Source organism: Vigna angularis, chromosome 2, assembly GCF_016808095.1.
Source record: "Vigna angularis cultivar LongXiaoDou No.4 chromosome 2, ASM1680809v1, whole genome shotgun sequence".
Lineage (NCBI taxonomy): Eukaryota > Viridiplantae > Streptophyta > Magnoliopsida > Fabales > Fabaceae > Vigna > Vigna angularis.
In genome coordinates this window covers 27,926,579-27,952,875 of record NC_068971.1, presented here as the reverse complement: position 1 = coordinate 27,952,875, position 26,297 = coordinate 27,926,579, and the positions used below count along the sequence as shown (strand labels likewise).

Here is a 26,297-nt window from a genome sequence, read left to right as displayed (position 1 = left end):
GGGCTTGTAGAGGCATGATCAATTCAAAACTTGTCAGTTGCGATGAATATGTTTTCCTTTCAATAGAGATAAGCCTCTGACTCGTTGTTGTGAATGTGGATGTCTTTGTCCCATATTCTTCTAGGATTTGTCAAAGAAGGTTTTGTGGGAGCTAGTTTTGTATCCTTAATAGTCCTAATCTTCTCCATTTTCAGAGGTCTTTCATCAACCGGAGGTAATTTGGGTGCAATGACATCTGGCATGACAAGTACTTTTCTCATGTGCTTGTTTCCGTATTCATTTGCTTGTAGTAGGGTCAGAGCCATGTTACGATAAAATTCTTCAGGAAAGCCACCTTTCACTTCCCATGGATGGACTTTAGTGAACTTGGAAAAATGAGGAAAGAGTTTGATCTTATCTACTGTTAAACGGCTTCTAGTCGCCTAAAGTAGAACAAATTTGGTCCCACTATTGTAGTAAAGGGCTCACCAAAATATCAATCCTAGGACTCGACTTGTTAACTTTTAGAATGTATAATTAGATCTTTTATTATTTATGAACTATTACTACAAAACTAGGTGGAGACAATTACAATGAATGGAACTAAAAAGGACAAGAAAAATCTAAACTAAAGTGTGTTTAAAAGAAGAAAGAAATTGAAATGCAATAAAAGAAAAGAAAATAAAAGTCCAAACTACTCAAAACAGAAATACAACCTAATTACTATAACTACCTAAAACTAAAATAGAAACATACATGCTACAATCTAAACAGAACTCAAGTGCTAAATGAATTAATAAAAAAAAAGGGAAAGAAAATCTTTGAAACAAAAATACAAAACAAAAGCAAAACCTAAGTCTAAAAAAAATGCATTAACAGTCAAGAGATATTCCTAAGCTAAGCATCAAATCTAAATCATAATGTAAAACATAAAACCTAAAGTGAATCATCAAATCATATACTCTAAACAGAAGTAATCAAGAATAATCATGCCATTACTCTCAACTAAAGTTGAAATCAACAACTAAATTCTATATGCAGATGTAAAACAATACCAAATCAAACTATCATATGTGCAGATCAACTACCAGAGATATTACAATCAAAAGAAATATGAAAAATCAAAGAATCAGCCAAGAGAATTGGTTAGAACAAAAACTAGAGTCAAATTCATATATATTCAATGCATAGAGTGGTTGATCACATTTCAGGAAGACATCCTGTGAAAATAAGCCCATTACAGGGTCTTAAAGTTCATTTTCAAAACTTAAGAATCAATGATCATCACTCAACTCGTCAAAACTATAATGAAATTGAAATAACACATACTAGAAATAATAAAAAGAAAAGAATAGAAACATAAAACCGAATGAATCTTTATGCATTTGACTCATCTCTAACTCAAGAAGACATCTCGATAATGAATGCTCACTATTAGTGTTGTCAAAATGGGTCACAACCCGCGGGCCAACCCAGCCCACTATGGGTTCGAGCCGGGTTGGATTTGAAAAAATTGTATTTTTTTATGCGGGTCAGATTTCAACCCGGCTCATTTAAACCCAGTTCATGCGGGTTGAACCCGTGGTGGGCCGGGTTGGCCCACCAACCCACTTACCTAATTTTATTTTATTAAAATTTAATTTTAATTTTATAAAAAAATATTTATTATTATTTTTTTGCTTGAAAATATTATTTAAATTCCTTATTTTCAAAACTAATTAAACACCCATGTTGGGAGTGAAATTTGGGAGCGAAATTTTTTTATATTTGAATTATAGAAAGTTTGTAAAACAATTTTATTTTAAAAAAATTGTAATTAAGTGAGCCAGTGAGCCAACCCGTTTACCTACCAACCCGTGGTGGGTTGGGCCAGTTCAAAATTTTCTGGCTTGCTAATTAATGAACCGGGTTGGGTTGACTCACTAAGTGATCAACCCATGGTGAGCCGGGCCGAATCGGGCCGGGTGACCCATTTTGACAACTCTACTCACTATGGAGTCATTTAATTCCAAAAGGAATTGCAAAGATGCAGAGTTATAGAGTCCAAATCAATTTTCAAAGACAAATCAATTTTCAAAGAAAAACAGGAAACATATTTACATGATCAAACAAGAATTCAGAAACATTGAAAAAAAATCAAAATAACATAATCATAAAGCACTCAACACAGAGGAACATCAATGTATAAGAAAGTATTATTAATGAGAAATGAATATTACAAGAGAATGTACCGAACAAAACGCGCAATCGAAACCACTACGGCTGTCACTACTGTGATTGCTCAATCTATGCCCAAGAATATCAGAATCTACACTACGAGTATGAAACTAGACGAAAACGAAAACCCTAAAACCTAGCTCGCACACAGAACTCTCGCGGAGCCTCTCACTCTCCATGTTACAATACTTTAGAGTAGAGTCTGTCACCCTCCACCATTCACGCTCCAACTCTCTTTACAAGTCTCTTTTTATAGAGAAAAAAAATGGGGGAAATGGGAAAGGGGAAAAAGACCTCACAATGTTTCGCGCTTCCTCTAATCAAACGGCCTTTCTTTTGCTCTACCCATGAGGCACGCCTTCAGCCCTCCGATTGTACCACAACTCTCTGATTCGAGCTTCCTCCACACGTTCACAAGTGACAACCCTTGCACGGCTCAATATAAGGAATATGCCCAAAACAGTGCAATTTAATTCTAGCACAACAGCCCAAATCAAAACAGCACTAGTCCAGCCTCTAAATCTCAATTTCAGAGGTCCAATGCAGCGACCCCTCTCTTCTTCAATCAACATCAACGACCCAACTTAAAAACAATCCAATTGACATCAAATCAGCTTCTACCCAACACAACCCAAATCTGCAACAAATTTTGAAATAAAGAAGGATTAAAATGTAAATAAGAAAAAAAATGCAATTAAAACAAAACATTTTTTATTGAAAGATTTTTAGAAAATATTAATTTCTTACTTATTTACAAGAATACTAAAAATACACTTAAAAATATGTTTTTAACTAAAATTCTATAAAACTAAAGAATAAAAGAAAAAACCTAAAACTATCCTACTTCTAAGCAATAAGAAACTAAAAGAAGCTAAGAAAGACTCCTAAACACAAAAACATATGTAAATTTGGAGAGTTATCATCTACATAGACCCCTACAGGTCTTGAGTCATTATGTTCAGCTAGTGATTGCTCAATTACCATTCTTATCTCTTCATCCTTAGAGGATTTTTGCCGATGAGCAAACTACAACTCATAACGGATGAATGTCATAGCCCCTGTGGGTATGTGATATGGTGATGACCGCTTGAGGTTTGGATATATTTCTCTTATTATAGAAGGTGCAAGAAGAGCAACTATTGAGTCTCGTGAAAGGTTCAAATATTTGGGTGAGGGTATATGGTGATATGACGATTGATAATGAGTGGTTTCATAAGGTATCTCGATGATATGTCTGGTGACCGGTTTGAAGATGAGTAAGAATGGATAGTCGAGGGGTTGACGTGGTGTAGGTTGGAAATTTGGAGGATAAAAGGATGATATGTTCAAGGTCAGTTTTGGGGTTGAGTTAGGTGTTGAGGGAGGTTCAGGTGTGGTTTGTTCATAAGAAGCTTGAATTGTCATAGACTATTCTACACCAAGTTGAGATTAAGGTGCTTGAGAGGCGGATGGCTCAAGGTTACCTTTGTTTGTAGACTGCTCTACTGTCACCACATTTGTTTCTACATCAATTTTAGATCCTTGCATGATTTGCCTCTCAGGTATCGATTTATGGGAGGGTTGAGCGAAACTTTCAAACAGAATGATTTACAGATCAACTCTAACTTGACGTGATGCAGGTATACTCATCATTGTTTTTGTAGGATGTTTGATCACCAACTTCTTCCACTTCGTTGGTGGTTGCGCTATTGCAGGCCGACTTTGTACTCCTTTCTTTGATCACCAACTTAGATGTATTTTTGTTTTTTAGCTTTTTCTCTTCTTCTTTTCAGGATAAATTTATCGTTGTAAGCTTTGCTTTTCTATTCTCTTAAACTTTCCTTTTGATTTTCTTCTTGAGAGATATGTTATTTATAGGCTACATGGATATTTGTCCGTTAGACTGAGCTTTGTAGTCTTGATACTCGTGCTTTCTTTTTCTTCTTTACATAACAGTTGTTGGGTAAGTCAACTTGTCAGAGTAGGCATGCTTTTTCAGTCCTTTGCTTGAAGTAAGTTGTAAGATCTTTTTAGACTTTGTTTCAAGTGAAGAACATTCTATGAATATCTTCTTTGTCTCTAACGTCCACTTTTTGATATTTGATCTGTAGCATTGTGGATGCATGTAGAATAACTTATCTGCAATTAGAGTAAATTATGCATGCAGCAGATACGTCTTTTCTTATCACTTTTGTTATTTTTGAACATTGAGCATTTAATGTCATTTAATGTTTGGTCAGAACAACAAAGTGCTTTTTGAAATTCTACCGTTAGGTAGCATTTTGCAATTAAGTTCTTTTCTGAAGATACCAAGCGTGTATAGTTACTTCATCATACGATGAGGTACTTGTTAAGCTCATCGTATCGTTTAGTCAAGTAAAAACTCATTTAGCTTTTGTCTCATTTTAGATAGATAGCGTTTAGTTTGCTTAAGCTTTCTTTCATATTTTAATAATTTTGTCTTTTAATATGTTTTGTTAGAGACATTGTATTGACCTATTTTTTTTTTAGAGAAGCTGAATACCTATTCCAAGTATTATAAGGTGTTTAACTCAATCTTTCTTAGATGTTTTAGGCACAACAACGTTTAGCCATGCGTTTAGGTGTTTTGACCTAGATGTTTAAGTGTTTTCTTTTTCTATGTTGAGGATTCTGGTTCTAAGTTTTGTGTATTTGTGATTTAGCCTCTAACTCTTATGTTTTCACCCTATGAGCAGTTTCACAGTTGGGAGATTGGGAATTGCTTGCGTTTATAAATAGAACAGATTAGATACTGTCACAATTGGGAAATTGGGCAGGACTAGTTAGTTTGAATTGAGATATGATTGTTTTTCATGATCTTGTTGAATTTGTAATTGGCCTAAGGGATTGGGGATTCAAATTCAAGGGATACGTTTGCCTATTAAGAGATTAGGGGTAAACAAGCTCTAAATAAACTCAAAGGGATAATTATAATTTACACATCGATCGAAAAGGGGAGGAAATTATATGAAAAGGTATGAAATCAATTCTCTAACATTGTTTATATCATTTGAATTTCCATCACTTGTTTATGTTCATCATTTCACTGGATAAATTTCATCACTCAAAATTAAGTAAGTTAGTAAACTGGTACTCAACTCATTCAATCCCAGAGGACGATATTTTGTTACTACAATTACGATTGGTACACTTGCCAAACGTACATCAATTATTAATATTTTTTTAACTAAATATATATTTAATACAAGATTAAATATATAACTAACGCTATTTATGGTTATTATCAATGTAAGTTTTCTAATTATTATTATTGCTTATAAGTTTCTATCTATTATTTTCACTTAAAAGAACTTTAAAAAAAATTAAATTTTAGAAAATATTAAAAAATATATTCAAATTTTATAAAGACAAAACTACTAGGAAATTGTTTAATATTTTAAAAATTTTGTAATGAATAAGAATGTTTTACTCCAAACAATAAAACTGCATCTTTTCCCTTTTCTAAACAGAAAAATAAATACAATCTGCAAGCCACTATTGACTATTGATAACTTGGTCAAGATTTTTTAAGTGGAAAAATTTCCACAACTTGCAAAACAAGTAGAAATGACAAATATTTCCTTTTCAACTTCAATGGCGTAACTCTAAAGGGAACCAATGCATATGAATCAAAAGTCCCAAAGTCTAACATTCAGAACACCCAAATTCTACTACAACCAGCACATGGTTTTGATCAACGAAAGCTGACATATTTATATATCCAATACATTATGTGATCGGCCAATTACAGCAACGTGTGGCAACTAACTAACATGGCTGATCCAGAAGCAACAAAGCAAACAAACCAAAGAACCTAATACTGTCTAAAAGCAACACAGTTTTATTTTCTAAAAAGAAATAAGATATTCACTATCATGTAGCAGAGGGTCAGGAACCGAAGTACATGATAAACATTTGTGACTAAACTCGTTTCCCCTGTGAAGTGAAACAAGACTTTCTGTATATTTTGCAGCCCTTATAGAATCATATTTTCCATAAACCTGAAGATCCCTTGTATTCTCCGAATCATAAAACACCAATCTTTCGTTGTTGTCCTTCCAAAGAAACCGATTGCCCCCATAAAACCCCACGAGCTTGTAAATCACTGGCACGGGTCCAACACTGCATAGCTTCACCCACGACCCTTCGTTCCAGTAATCTCTCATCACCCACACGTCAAAGTACTTTTCTGTGCCCCTCACCGGGTAAACAACAACACCAATTGAAGCAGATTCCTCAAAGGGTGCCAAAGTTGCAAACTTTTCGTCTGAAGAGTCGCGTATTCTTGGCACTTTTATCTTCCTGAAGGACTCGTTGACCATGTCAAATGCTAGAACAACATCTTCCGAGACACCTGAGTCTTCAACAAAACCCCACCAGTGGCAACAGTTGTTGGAATAAGTGTAGACCCGAGAAGAACCCCAAACTTCAATTGGGAGCGGGAGAGCAGAATCAACTTTTCCCCAAGAGTTTGAGTTAAGGCTATACAACTCCGCTGTCCAATACCCAAGTTGTCTTTCATCTGTTTCCTTCAACCATAGGTCTTTGATCACAACAACTTTGTAGTCATTGGTTGTTGGGTCGAATCCAAAGCCTGCATAATCTGTGAAAGAATAAGTCCCATGAGGACTTGTGAAATGGGATTCAGGCAAAGCCTTGAACTGTCCCAATGAAGGGTTCATCAAGACATTAGGATTTCCTTCAAGGAAGTATATGCCATTGCAAGGACCCATGATTTCGGTCCAGTATTTGTAATCAGAGTTGTGCTCATAGGGAGGGTTTAAAACATTGGACGAAACGAGTTCTTTGGGGTCATTGACGTTCCAAGAAAGGACAGAAATGTAAGTTTTGAGGCCAGAAAAAAAGGGTCTTCGAATGACCAAGAGATGTTCCTCTTGGCTCTGAAGATTGTTGTAGACAAGAGGGTAATTGGTAACAAAATGAGAATCACTTATGAGATCTAACCAGGATTTGCAAACGCACTTGCATAGCAGCAACACCTTCGCTGGCAACCTTGAGAACACGTTGGACACCAATTCTCGTGGCAAAAGCTCCATCACAACTCCACCTTCTTTGAGCACTTGCAAATAGCAATGGAAATTCTGAATCGGAGTTTTGCCTCTTCTATATTCTGATTCAAAACATATTCAATATGTAACTAGAAAGTGACTAAAGCAAGTCTAGTTTTATTTGTCTTCATCTCAAAACGAATATGCGGGTCAAATTTGGCTGTCAATAAAATATCTTCAATTATAAAGGTATTGTAATGGATGTTACCTAAACGAAATTCAATAGATATTTTTGTGGAAATAGATATATTATGGATTTAACTAGATATTTTTCTATTATTTTTATTACTTTATTTCATTGTTTTAGCCGTGTGAATTACTTTGCAATTTGCAAGCACAGTGGCTTTAATAAGGCTTAATTTGCTAATAGTAATACGTATGCTGACTTTTAGCGTCGTCTCACCATTTATTTGTATCTTCTGGATTCCGACTCAATAACATTTTAAATAATTATTTTAAATATTTTTTAATAAACATTTAATTAAATATATTAAAATTTATGAAGAATTTAAAATTTAATTAAGTTTTTATTTATTAGAATTATTAATTTTTCACTTTGAAATTAAAGACAAAAGGAAATTTGACCTTTATATATAAGAAAGGAAAGGAAAAAAAGTCTATTTCGGATTTGATAATTTTTTTCAGTAATGGGTACTTCTATGGATAGTCCAAAGCAATAATCGATATTGTTGGAGACTTTGAGCATATCCATATTTAAAATAATGGCTTTAAGATACAACAGGGAACTATTTCATTAACGAATACAAATCGCTATTATTTGATCACATATAGTTATTTATTTATTTATTTTGTCATAAAAGAAAAAACGAAAAAAATTTAAAAAAAATTATTTTGATTTGATTGAAAGGGGAAGATTTATTTTGAAAATATATATTTTTAAATTTATGAAAAGGAAGATTTAAAAAAAACGAAAAAAAATAGTAATTTGAAACGATGTTTTTAACTTTTATAAAAAATAAAGAAAGATTCAAAATTTGGAAAGAATATGTATCTGCAAAAGGAAATATTTCAAATGCGAAGAGATTATTTTTTTCTAGTTTTATGAGGAAAAAATAAATAAAATGTATATTTGCAGGGATATTTTTATGATATAACTTTAAAATTACTTTTATTTTCTTTTTAAATTAAAGCTATAAAATGAAAAATTAACAAAGTTTAATTCATATGTAATGATATACCTCTACTCAAGGGACCTATAACAAGAGAAATAGTTAGAAGAATCCAAAAAGACTAAGTCACCTCTGAGAGCATAATCCAAGTAGAAGTTCATATGAACTAACAATAAAAAAAGCTAGATTTATCCATAGCTACTATTTGTCAATAACTACGAAAATTCGTCGGTAATAGCATTTTTTGACAAACTATCGACATGCAAAAATTTGCCATCTAATACAAAAAATACATAATAAGGTGAAAAGAAATTCTAATAATCTACATAGTTATCATAATTACTTTCTTTTTCTTGAGAGTGTTGTTGCTTTTAAGATTGTAGCTGAATAGGGTGAGCTGGACTATAGTAGGTTGTTGTTGGGATGTTATTGGAATGAGGCTGTTGAAGACAAATTGAGAAAAGGTAGGAATCTCATGACCAGATTTTGTCGAGCCTGATCACATGCTTCTAGTTGTTGCATTAGTTGATAATGACCTCCTCAACACTAATGGAAAAAGATGGTTGGTGCTTGAGGGTAGCTTTTCCACTAGTAAAATTTGCAGCAAGTTGTCTTATCCTATATAATCTTCCTTTTTTTTTCCACTAACAACAACAACCCAACATTGTGTCTTAATGATGTCATCCTATGCAGCATAATCATTATGCTCTTCTAATGCATCAAGGCACACTAATGCAGTTTTGGCTTTTAAAATTGCCTTATATGATTCAGTTATAGAGTAAACAAAACATATCAAAGCATGACGGCAATTTTGAAAATTTTGTGAACTTATAGGCCCTGGTTCTTGAAAATCCAAAGCCTAACTAACTTTATAGTCTGGTTTCTCAAAAATTGAGACCTAAAGGTTTGCTAAATTTTCAAAATTCACTCTTTTTTTTAGTTACTTTATCTGAGAGAAGAGGTATAGGCCCGATTGTTGAGAAAACTAAAGCAAAAATACCTTTAGACTTCGACTTCTGAATATCTGAGACCTAAAGGTTCACCAAAATTTCAAGTTTGCCAATGAGTGTAGAGTTTTAGGTCTCAATTATTCTTAAGACCAAAGCTTGTTGCCCTTTGTAATTTGCTTTTGCTAATAACTGAGGCCTAAAATTTTGTCCAGAGTTAATATTCACGAAAGTTGTACAATGACCTTCATTTATTCTTCTATGTGAAAACATTGTAGTTTCTTTTTCTTTTGTTTCATAGTTTCTTCTCCTTGTCATTTCCTCCTCTCTTTTTCACCATTTCTTCTTCTTCATCATCTCTTCTTCTTCTATTTCTTCACGAAATTCTTTCCGTTGCCGTCTACCTTTACATCTCCAGTCTCTGCCACCACTCAACATCTAACCGGTGAGTGCTTAATTCGATTTTTGTGTGTTTTTGGTAGGGTTCATGTAATTTTTGGGTCCTTTGTTAGTAAAGTTTTGATTTTTACGCTGCCCTTGTTGTCCATGTATTGTTATATTATGGTGGGTTGATTAGCTTCCCAAAACACATCTAGGATTTTACCTCCATTGTTGCTAATGTTTCACACTCTCAGGTTCCTATTAAAATCTTAAAATTTTAGTTTTAGTATGGCCCTATGTAATGGAATTTTTTTTTCAAATATGTGATTATTATATGCTTAAATTTATTGATTTATTTTGTTTTATTTGAGATTGTTGTTATATCAAGTTATCTTTAGTTTTTCGTTTGAGATTTAATATGAAAACTATTTATTGTTACCAACGTTTTTAAGAGAAATTTTATTTTCTAAAAACTAATATAAAAGGAGACAATACTAATAATTTATATATATTGAATCTTGAATTGTCTAATGGACAATTTAAGAAATTAATCACTTTTCAGTAGGTTTATTAGTGTGTGTATATATATATATATATATATATATATATATATATATATATATATATATATATATATATATATATTTAAATTGTGTGAACAATTTCACTTTAATATATACAACTTAAAATTCATTAATATTTGTCAACCATGTTTTGTATTGATCTTCATGTGCATATTTGATTGTGGTTTATAACTACTTTCATTTTGTGTAAACTAAAAACCAATATGAAATGCTAGAAAAATTTCTTGAAATTTAAGATATATTATTTAAAATTTATATGTACCAATAAACTAAAAAAAAAGTGAATATTCTTGAATGGGACCGGGTCACACATTGAATACAAAAGCAAGGTTATTGAAATTGTTCTCACAATTTAAGTATATATACGTATGGATCGGGATTGAATTAGTTCACCAAGCATCAGTGTTGACTATGAGAAAGGAGTAGAGAATTTATACAATTTGAGCTATGTAATGAGGGTAGAAGTGATGATGAAGTGATGTTTATATGTACTTGTGGCAATTGTTTGAAAGAGAGAAAGTTGAATGCAACTAAAAGTAGGGAACACCTTATTTGTGATAGTTTCCTTTAAAGTTCTACAACATGGACACGGCCTGACAAATTAATCAATGAATAACCTCTAGTTACCCTAGATGAGTTGAGTGTCTAGTACCAAGAGTGGTGCGAACACTCAACTGATCTACCATAACGGAAGGTTATTCGTTGATCAGGGATACCAGGAGTGGTGCAAATACTCATCCAGTCTAAGGTAATTGAAGGTTATTCGCTAAGTGAGGATACTAGGAATGGTGCGAATAGTCATCCAGTCTAGGGTAACAAAAGGTTATTCACTGATTGAGGATACTAGGAGTGGTGAGAATACTCAACTGGTCTACGGTAACTAAAGGTTATTCGCTGATCAGGGGTACCAAGAGTGGTGAGAATACTCAGCTGGTCTAGGGTAAGTAGAGATTATTCACAACTAGAAGTAGGTTAAACTCAACTAGATGACATATCAGAGTGATACCAAAAGCGTCTAAGGATACCGGGAGTGATGAATAATACTACGCAATCAAGAGTGAGTGAAACTCAACTAGTCAGAAGCAATAGTGGTTACTCAATAGGACTAAGGACACTAGACATGGTTTAAAACACTCAAATTTACTTCATTGAATACTTAATGGAACCTTTTAAGTTAACTTAGAGGAGAACTAAATGTAGCACTAATGAGTGAACCAATATTAAAATTGTTAGTGTGTTGTAGTTTATCTAGTAAATGATTGTTTCTTAATGGAAGCGATCTTCACTAACACTCAAGCTAGCAACAAGGGAATGCTTTACATTGGCGAGCTTCTCTAGTTAGAGAAAGAAGGCTTTCCAACTTCCGACCAGCACAAGAGTACCATGAGAAGGAGACACATACTCTCATACTACAATAGAGAGCTAATGGATAAACTCCAAAGGCTCTAACAAAGAGAGTTAAGTGTGGAGGATTCTAGGAAAAAGATGGAGTCTATATGATAAGGGCAGGAATTAGAGAAGAGGGTGAGATCACCATTTCTAGGTTTCTTAGTGGTCGTAACCTTGAAATTAGAGATAAAGTGGAGTTGCTACCATACCAAGATTTGAATGATTTGGTACAATTAAGCATCAAAGGAGAACAACAACTTTTAAGAAGCAAGCTTCACTCTAGCTCTAACATTAAGAAAGACTACAAGAGGGAGGATAAACAAGTAGAAGAAGTAGAACCCTCTAGGAATCTAGGGAGAGAAAAGAGAGAAGAAAAAGAAAAAGAAAGACCAAGGGTGGGAATATCATCACACACTCGCATTAGTGACATTCAATGTGTCAAGCGTCTTGGTAGAGGTCACATTGTCTAACAATGCCCCATCAAAAGAACCATGATAATAAGGGGTAATAATGCCTATAGTAGTCAAGAAGAAGAAAGTGAGAGTGAGAGTGGGAGAATTAGCGCAAAGAAGCAAGAAGAAGGTGCAAGTGAGGATGTTCATCCTTGTGAAGACAACATTCTCCATAATCAACCTAGTTCACAAGAGCTCACCCAAAAAGACAACATCTTCCATACTAGATGTAAAATCTTAGACAACAAATGTTCTTTTGTTGTGGATAGTGGCTCATGTTCAAATTGTTGTAGCACTAGGTTAATTAACAGGCTTGAATTAGCTACTTTTCCTTATCCTCAATGTTATAAATTTCAATAGATCAATAAGGACAATGAAATGGAAGTTAATTAACAAGTGATGGTCAAGCTATCCATAGGGACTTATGAAGATAGTATGTTATGTGACATAATACCTATGAATGCTTGTCACATTTTGTTGGGAAGTCCTTGGCTTTATGATAAAGAATCTTTACATAATGGTCGCACCAATGAGATAATCATCAATCATAATAAAGAAAGTTTTACTTCATCTTCTCACACCTTCCCAAGTAGAAGAGGATTAAGCACAAATGTGAAAGAAAATAGAACAAGAAAGGGAAAAAGAAGGTAAAAAGAAAAAAAAAATAAAAGAAACATTTTGTTCTAACTGTCAAAGCATGATGCACAAGTCTCAAGAATGCCCCAACAAGAAAATTATGATGTTAAGGGCCAAAGGCTTGTGTAAAGATATAAACTTCTTCTTACCATCTTCCTCTAAAAGCATGGCTAGAAAAGACCCAAAAGATCCTTGTGTTGGAGATAAAATCTTCAAGAAACATGCTCCTACTTTCCAAGGCCTTAATCATTCATTTTGATTTAAGGTGCATCCTTTATGGGAGCTATATCCTTCACATACTCACTATTATAACACTTGTTCTAACTTGTGTTATAAAATGGGTATTTGACCCTGACAGAAAAATAAGAGAGAATTGGAGGTAATGAAGAAGAGGAAGTTGCCTTAGCCCATGTTGAAGATTTGAGGGCAAATCATTTTCAAGAGTTAGGGAATGATAGCAAATCCCCTAGCCATGGTCAAACACTTTCAAAAAGAGTGAAAGTCATCCTTGAAGATGATATCAACTCTACCTTGTGGACCACCTTTGGAGCCATCATGGAGTATAGCTTGAAGAGTAGTGTAGGTTGTTTAGGCCATTGTATTCTACCATGTAGTGTAGGTTTGTTTAAATCTTGTATTAAGGCTTAATTAGCATAAGATTTTCCCTAAGTTAGACATTCAAACCAAGTGGAAAGTGTGTGTCATGTGTTATGCTTCCATTAGAGAGGATTTGCTTTTAGAAGTGACCACATGACACTCTAGAATTGGAGAGACTTTGCTTTATGAGTGACCACTTGTCCTTCTACCATTGGAGAGGATTTGGACACTTGTCTCTATCCTAGAAGGCCTCTAAATTCATCCAAGCCTTGTCCTTTAGAGTTTCCTTTTGCTTTTAGGGTTTTAGGAGACACTTTTGTCTATAAAGAGATGCCTCCACCATTGTAATAATCTTGAAAGTTTATTAATGTTATGCTGCCCAAATTTGGCCATACATTAGATAAAGACTAAAGCAATCCTAAAAGTCCCTCTAGTCACATTCCTCCTTGAATTGGCCTTACCTCTCTTAGAGCCACCAAACACTACGCCACCACCACCATATTTCCTAAAGGTTGTGAGTTTCTACACAATCCACACCTTAGCCCATCATTCTTGGATCATTTACCACCATATTTCTACACCATCCATTCGAAGAAGCACCTCTCGATACATATCTCTTAGGTTTGGCCAACCTAACACAAGGAGGTTGCCATCGCTTCACTCAAGCCTTCGTCAAACAATTTTCACATCAATATCGCTGCATCCAATGTTTATTCCGGTTCTTCTGTATTCGGTTAGCTTCTATCATGCTACAAAGCTTGGAGAGCTTACATCAATACGTTATTTTTAATTTTATCTACTTGAATTTAATATAAGATAAGGTTGTAAGTTTATAAATTCAGTTAAAATATGAAAAATTATAAAATTTTATAATTGGTTAGATATCAAAGTTCCTTTATATATATATATATATATATATATATATATAGAAAATAATAATAATTAAAGAAAAATATTATTATTAAATAAATATTATTTATTAAATAAATAATAATATATAGAAAATAATAATAATTAAGGAAAAAGAATTTTTTTTATAGTTTAATATTAACTTATATGCATGTTTAAAAAATAAGAAAAAAGTTCCAAAAATTACATTATGCAATCGATAATTTAAGTTTATAAATAAGTTAATGTTATTTTTTTCTGTTTAAGAGAAAAGTTTATTTAAATATATTATTCATTATCTAAAGTAAATTGTGGAATTTGATAATGCTCAAATTCGATACTTTTTATGTAATGAAATGAACTAATATATGATTATTATCCGTTTCTCAATTAAACTTTTTCTTACAATTATAAAATTCATTCTAAATTCTAAACATTATATTGCAATTACAGTGATAAACTAGCGAAAATGAAAAAATCACATCACATTATTACTCTATAAAATATAGCCGTTAGGGTGGGCAAACCACAAAGGAATTCAAAATAAGCAGACCGTTGGATAAATATAAATATTCAAAACAATTGTCGGTACTGTGTGAGTGTGCGACTATTGCCCCCCAGTTTTCCTTTAACCGTGACAAAGTCCAGGAGAGATATGGAGAACAAAAGAATGGCAGTTAACGGAGAACAGAAACGCAGCCCCAGAAGCCAAAAGATCCCATTAACAGATTCCAATGTCCAAAACATGGCGACCCTTTTATCCCCAAGGTTCAAATCTGCAGCTGCTATGGCTGGTTGGGATGAAGAGGCACTGTTATTGGCCAGCCTCATCGTTGAAGACACGCCAGTTAGAGATTCCAAGCACAAGAAACGCTCTCTTTTGAATTCCAGTTCTCCATCCACCAACTCATCAAGGTAGTGTCTCTTTTTTCTCGACAAAACTTAGATGCAATTTTCGTAACATAGGTTACCAATGTTACCCTCTAGTGCAAAATGAAAAATAATTTGGGATGAAACCTTAATATTGATCGAAGAGCCTATAAAAAATACCTATCAATTATATTCTTTTTTTTTTTTTGTCATTCTTTTTGTCTTTTTTCTTGGTAAAGATTTTTTTTTCTCAATAACTCTGGTTTTAGGATACGTAGAACTTGGAGGACTTCACGACAACCAATCCCTGTAATTCTTGATCTTGATGCAGAAGAAACTCCCAAAAAGGGTGATTTCACTATCTTAGAAGTCTCAATTTTATAGTTGTTTGCTTTCTTGTGTTGTGACTAATTGCTTCGATGAACAGAAAGTGGGAGAAAGAAGAAGGAAGAAAGGGCTGGTGTTAATAACGAGGGAAGAAAAGGAGGAGGAGGGGATGGGAATGAATCGAAAGAGAAGAACCCGGGTGCCCCTTCTTCTAGTTCTGCTTTACCCTGCATTGATAAACTTAGGGACGAACTTTCCTGTGCTGTAAGAGCCCTATGATGTTTATTGGTGCTGATTTTGATCTAGTTTCATAATTTTTTTTTTCGGTATGAATGTGACGTGTATGTTTTTTTGCAGATTTGTTTGGAAATATGCTTTGAGCCAAGTACCACTCCTTGTGGTCACAGGTAAACACCCAACCAAACTGAACTTTTTCTTTGATCCATTCAAATCGCTAGAATTTCCCAATTTAATAGATTTCTGTCAAGAAATCTACGATTGTTCATCCTTTGCAGAAATTTATTCTAGAAAAAATCCTTTAGGGGTACTCAATTTAATTTTTAATATATTAAATTCTAGATTTCTGATATAGAATCTACAAATTTTCAGCTATTTCGGAAACTAATTTTAACATTATATGAACTACTACATTTCTGGTGTGAATACAGTTTTTCAGCTATTGCAGACAACTAAGCTAGTAATTTTTTCTTGGGGTACCAAATTTATGTTTTACAATTTTGCAGCTTCTGTAGAAAATGTCTACGATCTGCTGCAGATAAGTGTGGCAAAAAGTGCCCCAAATGCAGGCAATTAATAAGGTGTTACTCTATTATTTTTCTTTCACTTTACAAAAATATATGTTTTCAATTAATTTCTGTCCCAGAAGCATTCTAAATAGGTGGCTTATTTATATAATCCCTCTTGATCAATTGCAGCAATGGACGATCATGCACGGTAAACACAGTCCTCTGGAACACAATCCAGCTCCTGTTTCCCCAAGAAATTGAGGCAAGAGAAGCAGCCCGCTCCTTGAATAGTCGCCAACAAGCTCAAAATCTGAGTCCTCAAACAGCATTTTATGCTAACCTAAGGAATACAAGCATACAAGCTTCTGGTGGGGCATCAAGCAGAAACAATTCAAGGAAGAGTGTGGCAGTGACATCAACAACACAGGAGGATGAGGATGCTGCATTGGCTAGAAGGTTACAGAGAGAAATTGTTGAACAAAGCCCGGGAACAACTCGAATGAGAACAAGAAGAGGGGTTCCTACTAGCCAAGATCAGGATGCAGCTTTGGCTCTAAGGTTGCAGAGAGAAGAGTTCATCCAAACCTTTAGGGGGAGCAGCCAGGAACAGACTATTAGGCTACCTTCACCGTCTTTTGCAAGAGCAAATTTGAGGGCTATGGCCTCAAGAGCCATGAATCCTAGGACTCGTGACAGAAGAAGATAATCCTCGGATGAATGTGCGGAAAAATATTTTGCACCATAGAGACCGTTAACCATGAAGAAATGTTACAACTGTAGTTCATTATCGTGATCTTTGTGTATTTGGTTTTCAAACTGAACTGTGCAAACTCAACTTAGTTAACTAAAAATTTTGCTAGAGAGACTGTTGTACTGTTGACAATGTAGCATTTTAATTATTTATATTTGAAGTGCACTGTTTTGGTTTTGAATTGAGGGTTCAAACTAAATTGTGCAAACTCTAACCAGCATCCTGAATTCTGATGTTTCTGAGCCATCTTAACTTTGTCGATGTTTGCAAATTTCATCAACTCCTACATTAACACCGACCGTTCTTAAAGGTTGTAAAAGCAAAAACAGTTTTGTTCGAGTCGCATTTTATTGAGAAAAGGATGATTATATCAGAAGACATATTATACATGTAATGATAAAATTAGTATTTGAAAAACTTAAAAATTTACTCTGCATTATTAATTGTGAAATATACTTTTACTAAAATTTCTCTGTATAATCTGAAATTTTAAATACATTTCCTATATAGTTTTCTTTAAAATATTATTTTTGTTATAATAATGTAATACGAATGTGCAAAGAGTCTTTTATCCTATTTCGTCTTCTAAAATAAAATTAAAATATATTTATGACCAGTGCCTAATTGATTTGCTTGCTATAAAAATTAGAATAATTAAATATGTTTTTTATCTTTTAACTTTTAAAATTAATTTTTTTTCTAAAATTTTAGTCCAATTTAATTTCTTAATCATAAAAATACATGAATTGAATTTTTTTAACTAAATTTTATTAAATTTATTTAACTTTTCAAACGTTTTCCATCGTAATATTTAATTTTTTTACACTGTTTAATATATTTTGACTTTAATATTAGTTAAAAAACACGTTTGAAGTCAACTAAACTTAAATAAAATGATTAAAAAGACTAAATTTCTGTATTTTTAAAGTTAATGAACTAGACCAAAATTTCAAATAGTGAATAATTTTAATTTTATCTGAAATTTAAAACAATTGGCCGAAAAAATTAGAATAACATGATCCTGTGTGCCTTGGACACGTCAGACCGAAATTAACACCTGATGCCATTAGTAGTATAGTAGAAAAACTTCATTTTCCATTTATTTTGCATCGAAAGACAAATCTATTACACAAACTACCTCAAAACACTCTTAACATAAATTGAAATGCTTGATGCACATCCATGAGGAGTGCTTCATAGGGAACCCTTTCAAGCTTATTGTGAATTCATGACCAACTAAAACTTCCCCATTTTATAACATTTGATCACTCTACAAGGTAGGAGGGATCCATATATAGCCATGTGTTTGAACATAGCCAGCTTGTTCAAGTAACTGATCTGCTTCTGCAGGACCTCTGCTTCCTGTTTTGTAAGGGATTGGCTTGAACTCCCCATCATCAATTCTGTGCAAAAGTGGGGTGAAGATTTGCCACGATGCCTGATAAGACAACCATAAAGGCATTAAGTTTGTGAAGCAAACACTTTTGCAACACTCTATCAAGCATGTAATCATCTTACCTTCAACTCATCTCTCCGGACAAAGTGTTGCTGATCACCTCTAATTCTGCCAAAAACAATCCAATTTCCGTTGTTATTTAATGTTCATCTATTTGTTTATGACAGCAGAACATATTTCTAAGTAATGCAATGCTTGCAGTTCTATCACTACTGCTCGGTGGACTTCTGTGTATCAAGTTATGTATAAGAATAGTTTACAAAGGACCTCTTATACATCCATCTGCATCGGTATTCCGCTAGAAACCATTGACAAGCTGTAACTATGAACAAGGAAAAGGAACATACGTGTCAAGAATTAGGCGTTCATAAGCCTCTGGAATGGTTACCCCTTGATACCGTTGTCCATATGACAAGTCAAGTTCACTTTGAACTGCAGACATCTCTAGTCCAGGTTGCTTGACCTGCATGATAAGACATTCAACAAGTCAGTTCATAATATTTATTTTATTTAACCATGAAGTATTTCTTCAAGTGTTATTTGACAGAAAACTAGTAGATGGATGAACTTCTTCAATAGTTTGGCAAATAGATTTGGTCGAAGCAACAATAAAAAAACAAGCATATTATTCTATTTACATTTGTAGAAAAATTATTCTAAACTCTGTTGTGAAATATATATATATATATATATATATATATATATATATATATATATATATATATAATATATCCAGTACACGAACATTCACCCTATAAAGCAAACTCCTTCTTTCAGTGCTCTACTTCAGATCCTAAATAAATTAATATAACATATAAAAGAGAACTGTAACAATGAATCAGATCAAACAAGTGGCATGATCAATCTCATTATGGGACATTAGAAGGGCTGCCTCACCGTAAGCTTCATGTAAATAGCTTCGGAAGGCTGGAGGCGGATAACAAACTCATTTCTCCCTTGCTTTTGACCTAAAATATTAAAATTCATAGTCATGTTTATGCTAAACTAGCATTTTTTATGAAAATGAAGAATATATTCAAGCAAACAATGATTTAATAGTATGTGTATTCATAATGGACAAACACGTAAAGAATAGGTGTCTCCTTTGTAATTGTGGAATATGGAGATGAAATCACCCATCTAAAATTTGCCAGTTTCCACTGAAATAAGATTAGTTTAGAGTGAAAATATGTTTGAGTAGTGCAATAATCATCAATATCAAATGTTGCCAACTTCTTCAAACAGAAGAAACAAGGAATAATCTTTTCAATCAAGACAACAGATAACTCACCAAGATGCAAATGACATCCTCCTAGACTATCACAACTCATCACAAAAAACTAGAATGATAGGAGCCAACAAATGCACACAATATTTTATTGAAAAACCCAGAAAACTATTCTCTGTATATGTAGAAAATGTCATCATCAGTTTGGGAAGATTGTTATCTATGTAATTCAGGGTAACCCTGCGGTGGCCAACTTAATGGATGCCATAAATTTTATTTCGGATCTAAAGAATTGAATAAAAAAATTATTAATCTAATTTGATCTATTAAAAAGTTTAATTAAAAATCAAATCCATCTTGATCCATTCCATCAATCCATTCATTAACAATTTTTTCATGGGTGGATATCCAACCCATCCATAAAAATGATATATTTTTGAAAAGTAACAATATGCTTTTAAAACAATTTTCAGAAAGAAATTGTAAAACAAATTTTAAAAATACTTTTTTACAAACTGTTTAGGGTTTAAGAAATAGTTGGTTAAAAAAAAAACTGGTTGGATCATATTTTATTCATTGAGTATTGATGGGAGGATCCATTAGATTTTGAAAAATAATGAATGGATCATTAATCATGGTAAAAATAAATTGATATAATTGATTTAGTCCTTCTTGTTTTAATTTTCTAATGGATGGTTTGGATGAATTTTCTTCTAAATAGACTGGATAGATGATAAATAAACAGATTGTTCGCTACACTTCACCCCTCTTTAAAGAAGAAACAAAAATAGAAGCATTAGTGAAAATGATGAAGCAGACTGAGGGTCTGCAAGCCTCCGTCGCCATAGGCCCCAAACCTTCTTTGTTCCAGCCTATCACTCTCCCCCACTTTTTCTTCATACTTATCCCCTTTGCACTCTAACAAAATGTCACCCTCACTTCCTCTACCCGCTAATGTTTATTTAGTAAATGAAAAGAAAATCTTCTATGGATATTCATTTTTATCCAACCCTTTGCTTACATAGGTCTTTAATTCACAACCTTTTCTTTTATTTCTACTCTGGTTTTTCAGGTCACCTCCTATCATCTTATATTTCAAAATAATGACATTCTTTACTATATCGGAATCCACTTTCACTTTCAAGATTGATGTAGAGTGCAGCAAACAAAAGATACATGACAAGCCAAAACATGTTAAAGAGACCGAGATGTTAAAAGTTATAGTGACATACACTTGAAAATATCACCAGGAACGTCCTTGAATTGGACCCGTATCTCAGCCTTTCTAGAATTTAGGGCCTTCCCTGCTTTTAGTATGAAAGGAACACCTGATGCAAAAGAGAGAAAAAAAATTATACTTCTTTTAGGCACTAGAATGAATTTGAACTTCATTTACTTTCCAAATATTTAGTATCACAGAAATTAAAAGATACTCCGGTATCCTATTTCTTTTTAGTAAGAAATGCTGAAATTTCATCTGACCTTCCCATCTTTCATTGTGAATTCGCAGAATAACAGTAGCAAATGTTGGGGTGTTTGATTCGTCAGGCACAGTTGGGTCATCTGTATAGCCTTCATATTGTCCCAGAACAACCTCGTCATCTCTAATAGGGAGCACTGATTCAAGAACCTGCACTTTTCATATCAACCCGAAAGAGTTATAATCTATAGAGGCTTCCATGACTTATCTCAAAAACAAGGTAGCCATAAAATGCAACATGAAAAGTCTCAGTATTCGAGTTACTAAAATATCCCTCTGATGCAGCGCTAGTATGCAAAATTAAATTTAAAAAAAGAGCAAGAGATTGGTACTGATATTGATTACTTAGCGCTCGGATTAGATAGGAGGAATACACGAGAAATGAGTAATAATTCAAGTAAAATTGAATGGAAAGAGGCACACCTTCACTTTCTCATCCCGAATGTGCTCAGGCTTGAGAGACACTGGTTTTTCCATAGCAACCAAGCAAAGAACCTGAGTTGGTAGAAAAATAAAGAGAAAAATATATTTGGCTGATAAATTTCTGATGAATTCATTAATGGATACCATTTTGCATTTGGAATTTCTTTAGTACATTATAAAAGTAAATTTTAAGTGACGATTTTAAGATATTCAGCAAATCAAAAGCATCGGCACAAGGCTTTCCACAGTTCAATCTTTGAATTACTAGTTTGAGTACTTTCCTTTTATTTATCTTTTCAAATGCCAAAGTTTCCTTCAGTGCACATTAAATAGTTAACAGTTGTAGTTTCGATCACTGCTAATAAAATACTTATTTGAACATTGTAGCACTGAAGGTTTTATGCTAAGATTTGGTTATGTCAAGCACACCCTTAACAAAATTTCAACCGTCGAGAGACGTGAATTCAAGTATTATTGTTGTATCTCATTATTCATTAGAAGTTCGTACTTCATAATACAATCATAATTATAAAAGCCAGTATATGAAATTCTTTCATTAAAATCAGGGCATCACCTGCAGCAGATGGTTTTGAATAATATCTCGAATAATTCTGCAAAATAAAAACACAGTAAATTGACGGTTTTGGTTCCTTTACTGCAATAAATAATTATAACATTTTAAAAATAATTATTGAAAAATCCACCAAAATATTTCAACCATGGAAGATAGTAGGAACAAAATTAGAAATTTCTTTCACTATCAGCAACAAAAATAAAATTGGCAAGCAGAAACTTGTTTTCTTTCATTATCATTTCATTCCATAATCTACAATTGGAAATCACTAGTCATTTGATAACTTCGCTTAATCAAATTTCCGCACATACCCATACTGGTCAAAATATCCTCCACGGCCTTCAGTTCCAAAATCCTCTCTGAAAACTATCTGCAATACAGTTAACAGCCCATTCAAGTTTAAAAGAATGGCTTACCAACTTTGGTAATGCAGTAGTTAAATGGATAAGGCAACAAAAGACAGTTAAGCCATATTTGAGATTGTTGTAAAACATGAAGAATGAAAAAAAGGTGGATAGATATGATAGGGCAGACTATGAATTGCCAGTGCTTGACAAGCAATACCTTTCCTAACTTCAGTTGTGTAGATATTTAGAGATATTCAGAGATATTTTTCTAACTTAATATATCTAACAAATTATTTATATGCTATCCAAATAACATATATATATATATATATATATATATGATAAGAAAATATTCGTTATAATTGAATAATGATATTTTCTTTTCTACGTAAATCAATAATCAACTATATCTCATACTTATTTTCATTATCTTTTCTGTCTTTATTCAAGGGCTTAAAAGTCTATAAATACATATCCATATCATGAAATTCTCTTATTCACTTTTATATTCATGTATTCTATAATTTCTCTTGTTCTTAATGACTTAATGTTGGAGAATCTTCTACAAATAAATCTGCTCTTCGTCTTCACCAACAACTCTGCAATCAATTCTTAGAAGTACAAATTTGGTTTCTCATGAATACCACCTTTTTCCATATTGGGAGAACCATGCTTATTTTCGGTAAGAACAAATTGAATGGAGAAAATTTAATTAACTCTTAACCCAAAATTGTAACTCTTCAACAACTAAAAGTTCTCACCTGCACATTGTCAATGTTGTCACGGTTCCAAAGAGGCAAGAAAAACCGATTTGCAAAGCGAAGTACCAACTGCCAGGGGTTAAATGAAATAGATTAATCATCAGAAAAAATTCTTGAAACAAATTAGAAGGCATTGCCCAATCATTAAATACCAAATTCTGCACTAGTTCCTTTCCCAAGTAGTGATCAATACGGTAAATCTGTGGTTCCTCAAACAACTTTCCGATCTCAGTACTGAGTTCCTCAGCAGATTGTAGATCCCTACCAAAAGGTTTCTCAACAACAACACGCGTCCATCCACCAAGATCAGCTAAGAAAAGGAACCAGACGCAGCCATATCAATACAAACAGAATTAGATTTGTGGATAATAGATAGAAACCTTGAAATGTAAAGGAATATAGCAAAGACAACTGTTCTCGTCACAAAAAGTTTTAGTCTGTGCTGATAAAGAAATGGGACTGAAGATGATTTGAAGCCAAAAGTCCGTTTTGCAAATGCTAGCTACCTAACACAAAGTTCAAGTTTTTTTCATTATTCTTTCCTATTATCTAAAAGCTATAAATATAATACAGCCACCAGTAGCTATCTTGTGAAGCCAAAATCTTATACCAACCACTGGAAGGAGCTATATCTCTAAGCAATAACCTCTATTAGCACCATTATTGTCAGGAAAAAGATCTTGCAGGAAAGTACACAAGTATCCTATATTTAAATAAAAGTATAAGAGCTTCTTAGAGTAGATCCTGTGGTTCGGAGAAGACTAATGTTTGACCAAGCATTATCCCAACAGTTGTTGAACTATGGATCACTGTTGCGATCCTATCCAGGACCCCCTCCCTCAATATAAAGCAAGTGGTCCTTTAAAATATTTGCAATCAAAAAGGTAATTATCAATATCATACATTGTATGATAGAAACTTACATTTATTCATGCAACAAGTCTTGATCATCTTGCAAACAGATGGATATACAGAAGGAGGAAGAGCAAGATAGAAAAGCCTCCGAGATAATCCCTCTACACTGTTTTTCAAATATTCATGCTCTGAAATCTCTTTATCCAACAGGCGAAAGCCATCCTCAGAATCATAAGAGCCACATACATATTTGATCTAAAAAGAAGTAATGGGGAGACAGGGAATCATAATTTTTAAATCAACCAAAAAAAGGGTTACGTGTGATCAACATAATATTAGTAAAATGGTTCAAGACAACCAAATAGTACTAACCAGTTTTAAAAACTTCTCTAAATCCTCCAACTGTTGGGGGGATACACCTTTTCCAGGAACAAGATAGCTGCACATCAAATCATATTTTGCTAGGTTTAGAAATAGTTTAAACATGTATCAAGAGAATACTTGAGCTAATAGGATAGGATGAAGCATACGGTAAAACAACTTGGTGAAAGAAGCACATTGTTCACAGAAAAAATTTCACAATAAATTGTTTGGCTAAAAGAAAATAAAGATCCTTCAAGTATGTTTAACTACTTCCACAATTTAAAGGACAGAACTGCAGTTACAAACACAATCTAGTAACATCAAATTAACATCAACAGTTCTGAAGTTGAAGGCTCCAAGTGATATATATATATAATTTATTTACTATTCAAGAAATTCCTACAAAAGGATATAGACTTTTATTTTGACAAAAAAAGTCTCACCTCCGCAACCGATCTCTTAATTCATCATCAGAGATTTTTGTCCTTGCATAGCCAAAAATATGAACTTCTTCTGGTGGTAGGAATCCCTGCAAATAAGGACGCTAAAAGTTAGAAAAAGTTGCTTTAAGAAAACAATCTTATAAAATATTCCAAGATATTTTCCACAAAATGACGAAATAGTAATTGACATTTAATTTTGATGTCAGAAACATGTAGAACAAGTGAATAGAATCTTTTCACACAAAAGAGTCTCCTTATTATTATGAAACACATTCTGCAATGTGTCCCTTAGTCCGGTATCAGTCCATGATCAGTTACATGATCATCAGCACTTGATATTCCTCACTTGGACAACTGTTATCAAAAGCTAGCATTATCCATCAAGATTCTGCTTTACCTGCAGATATAGGTGAAAAAGTGCGGGAAAAGTCTTCTTCTTAGCAAGATCACCAGAGGCACCAAGTACAACTATAGAGAGGGACCCAGTTTCAGGTACATTTCCTGTCTCTCTTGCTATTGCGGATTCACTGCCAAAGCTAGCTCTTCGTTCAATGTGCCATTCACTTGTTCCCATCTTCTAGAAGCACCAGAATTACTTGAACCACTGAAATAAATTGGTAATTAGTGTGATCTAATCAGTATCTGATAAGAAATTATATGCTAATATCTATAACAGATTCTATTGATAAAGATAAACTGAATAATGATGTGTCCAGAATTGAGTAAGCAACAGGGACGATGACCCTGATTATCCATAATATGGCATCCAAAAGTGCAATCTGAGAAAGCATCACCAATCCAAACAGTAAAAAAATAAAAACATCCAAATAAATACCCTTTCGAATGGTGAATACAGTGATTTCAGTCCAATCTCAGACATTACTCACCAAGACTAAAATATCATATTCTGAAACTCACCCAGAAGGGGGTAAAAAGAATAAAAACAATTAGAATCCAGAATAGCAAAAACAACTGGAATTTAGAATCAATCTTGAAAGCAAAGTGAGAGAAAAAAATAAGAAAGAAAGAAAAGATCGGGAAGAAAGAGATTTTGCATGTGGAAAGATATAAAAAAATCATGAAAAAAAGGGTGATTCTTCACCAGACATGCAAGGAGCAAGAGGGGAAGTACCAAGTGATGGAGAGTTAGCTGAAACAGTGGCTGATTTTGATGATAAGACTGTGTTGTTTGAGGGAGAGAATTGAAAAGGAGAAGAGAGTCTTTTAAGCTGGAAAACTCAAACAGTTGCTGGTTTCTTCACCAACTATCTCTGTAGTAATTGTTGCCAATGTCAGCTCATGGGTCAGAGCCCTCATTGCTGACGCATATTTAGTCTTTTACTTATTTCTGCATTTCCTCCAAACTTTCGTTTTTTCTGTTCAGACCCCTAATTTGGATCATGC

The 26,297-nt window shown here is 33.4% G+C and overlaps 3 protein-coding genes across 6 annotated transcripts; 1 reads left to right on the top strand and 2 right to left on the bottom strand.

The window, feature by feature from the left end:
* Positions 1 to 5,821: 5,821 nt before the first annotated feature.
* LOC108328192 (F-box protein CPR1) lies at positions 5,822 to 7,409 on the bottom strand. The gene has a single exon (XM_017562013.2). The coding sequence runs from the start codon at positions 7,251 to 7,253 to the stop codon at positions 6,045 to 6,047; it is 1,209 nt and encodes a 402-aa protein (XP_017417502.1). The 5' UTR covers positions 7,254 to 7,409; the 3' UTR covers positions 5,822 to 6,044.
* Positions 7,410 to 14,876: 7,467 nt separating this feature from the next.
* Positions 14,877 to 17,144, top strand: LOC108328457 (putative E3 ubiquitin-protein ligase RING1a). Of its 2 annotated transcripts, none has more exons than XM_017562328.2 (6): positions 14,877 to 15,184; positions 15,418 to 15,488; positions 15,567 to 15,730; positions 15,824 to 15,873; positions 16,210 to 16,284; positions 16,402 to 17,144. In XM_017562328.2, exons 1-6 carry the CDS (start codon positions 14,925 to 14,927, stop codon positions 16,916 to 16,918), a joined length of 1,137 nt encoding a protein of 378 aa, XP_017417817.1. In that variant the 5' UTR covers positions 14,877 to 14,924; the 3' UTR covers positions 16,919 to 17,144. The 2 variants fall into 2 exon arrangements, with proteins under 2 accessions (XP_017417817.1, XP_017417816.1); XM_017562327.2 differs by having other exon boundaries at positions 15,409 to 15,488.
* Positions 17,145 to 18,038: 894 nt separating this feature from the next.
* Positions 18,039 to 26,186, bottom strand: LOC108329365 (glucose-6-phosphate 1-dehydrogenase, cytoplasmic isoform). 3 transcript variants are annotated; one of them, XM_017563537.2, is made up of 16 exons: positions 26,026 to 26,186; positions 25,291 to 25,497; positions 24,894 to 24,979; positions 24,460 to 24,526; positions 24,156 to 24,342; positions 23,385 to 23,542; positions 23,233 to 23,301; positions 22,436 to 22,494; positions 22,125 to 22,161; positions 21,551 to 21,622; positions 21,130 to 21,277; positions 20,880 to 20,975; positions 19,317 to 19,387; positions 18,767 to 18,882; positions 18,482 to 18,527; positions 18,039 to 18,401 (listed from the first exon to the last, which is right to left on the bottom strand). In XM_017563537.2, exons 2-16 carry the CDS (start codon positions 25,465 to 25,467, stop codon positions 18,234 to 18,236), a joined length of 1,557 nt encoding a protein of 518 aa, XP_017419026.1. In that variant the 5' UTR covers positions 25,468 to 25,497; positions 26,026 to 26,186; the 3' UTR covers positions 18,039 to 18,233. The 3 variants fall into 3 exon arrangements, with proteins under 3 accessions (XP_017419026.1, XP_052729478.1, XP_052729479.1); XM_052873518.1 differs by having other exon boundaries at positions 25,996 to 26,164; XM_052873519.1 differs by lacking the exon at positions 26,026 to 26,186 and adding an exon at positions 25,729 to 25,751.
* Between the last annotated feature and the right edge of the window lie 111 nt (positions 26,187 to 26,297).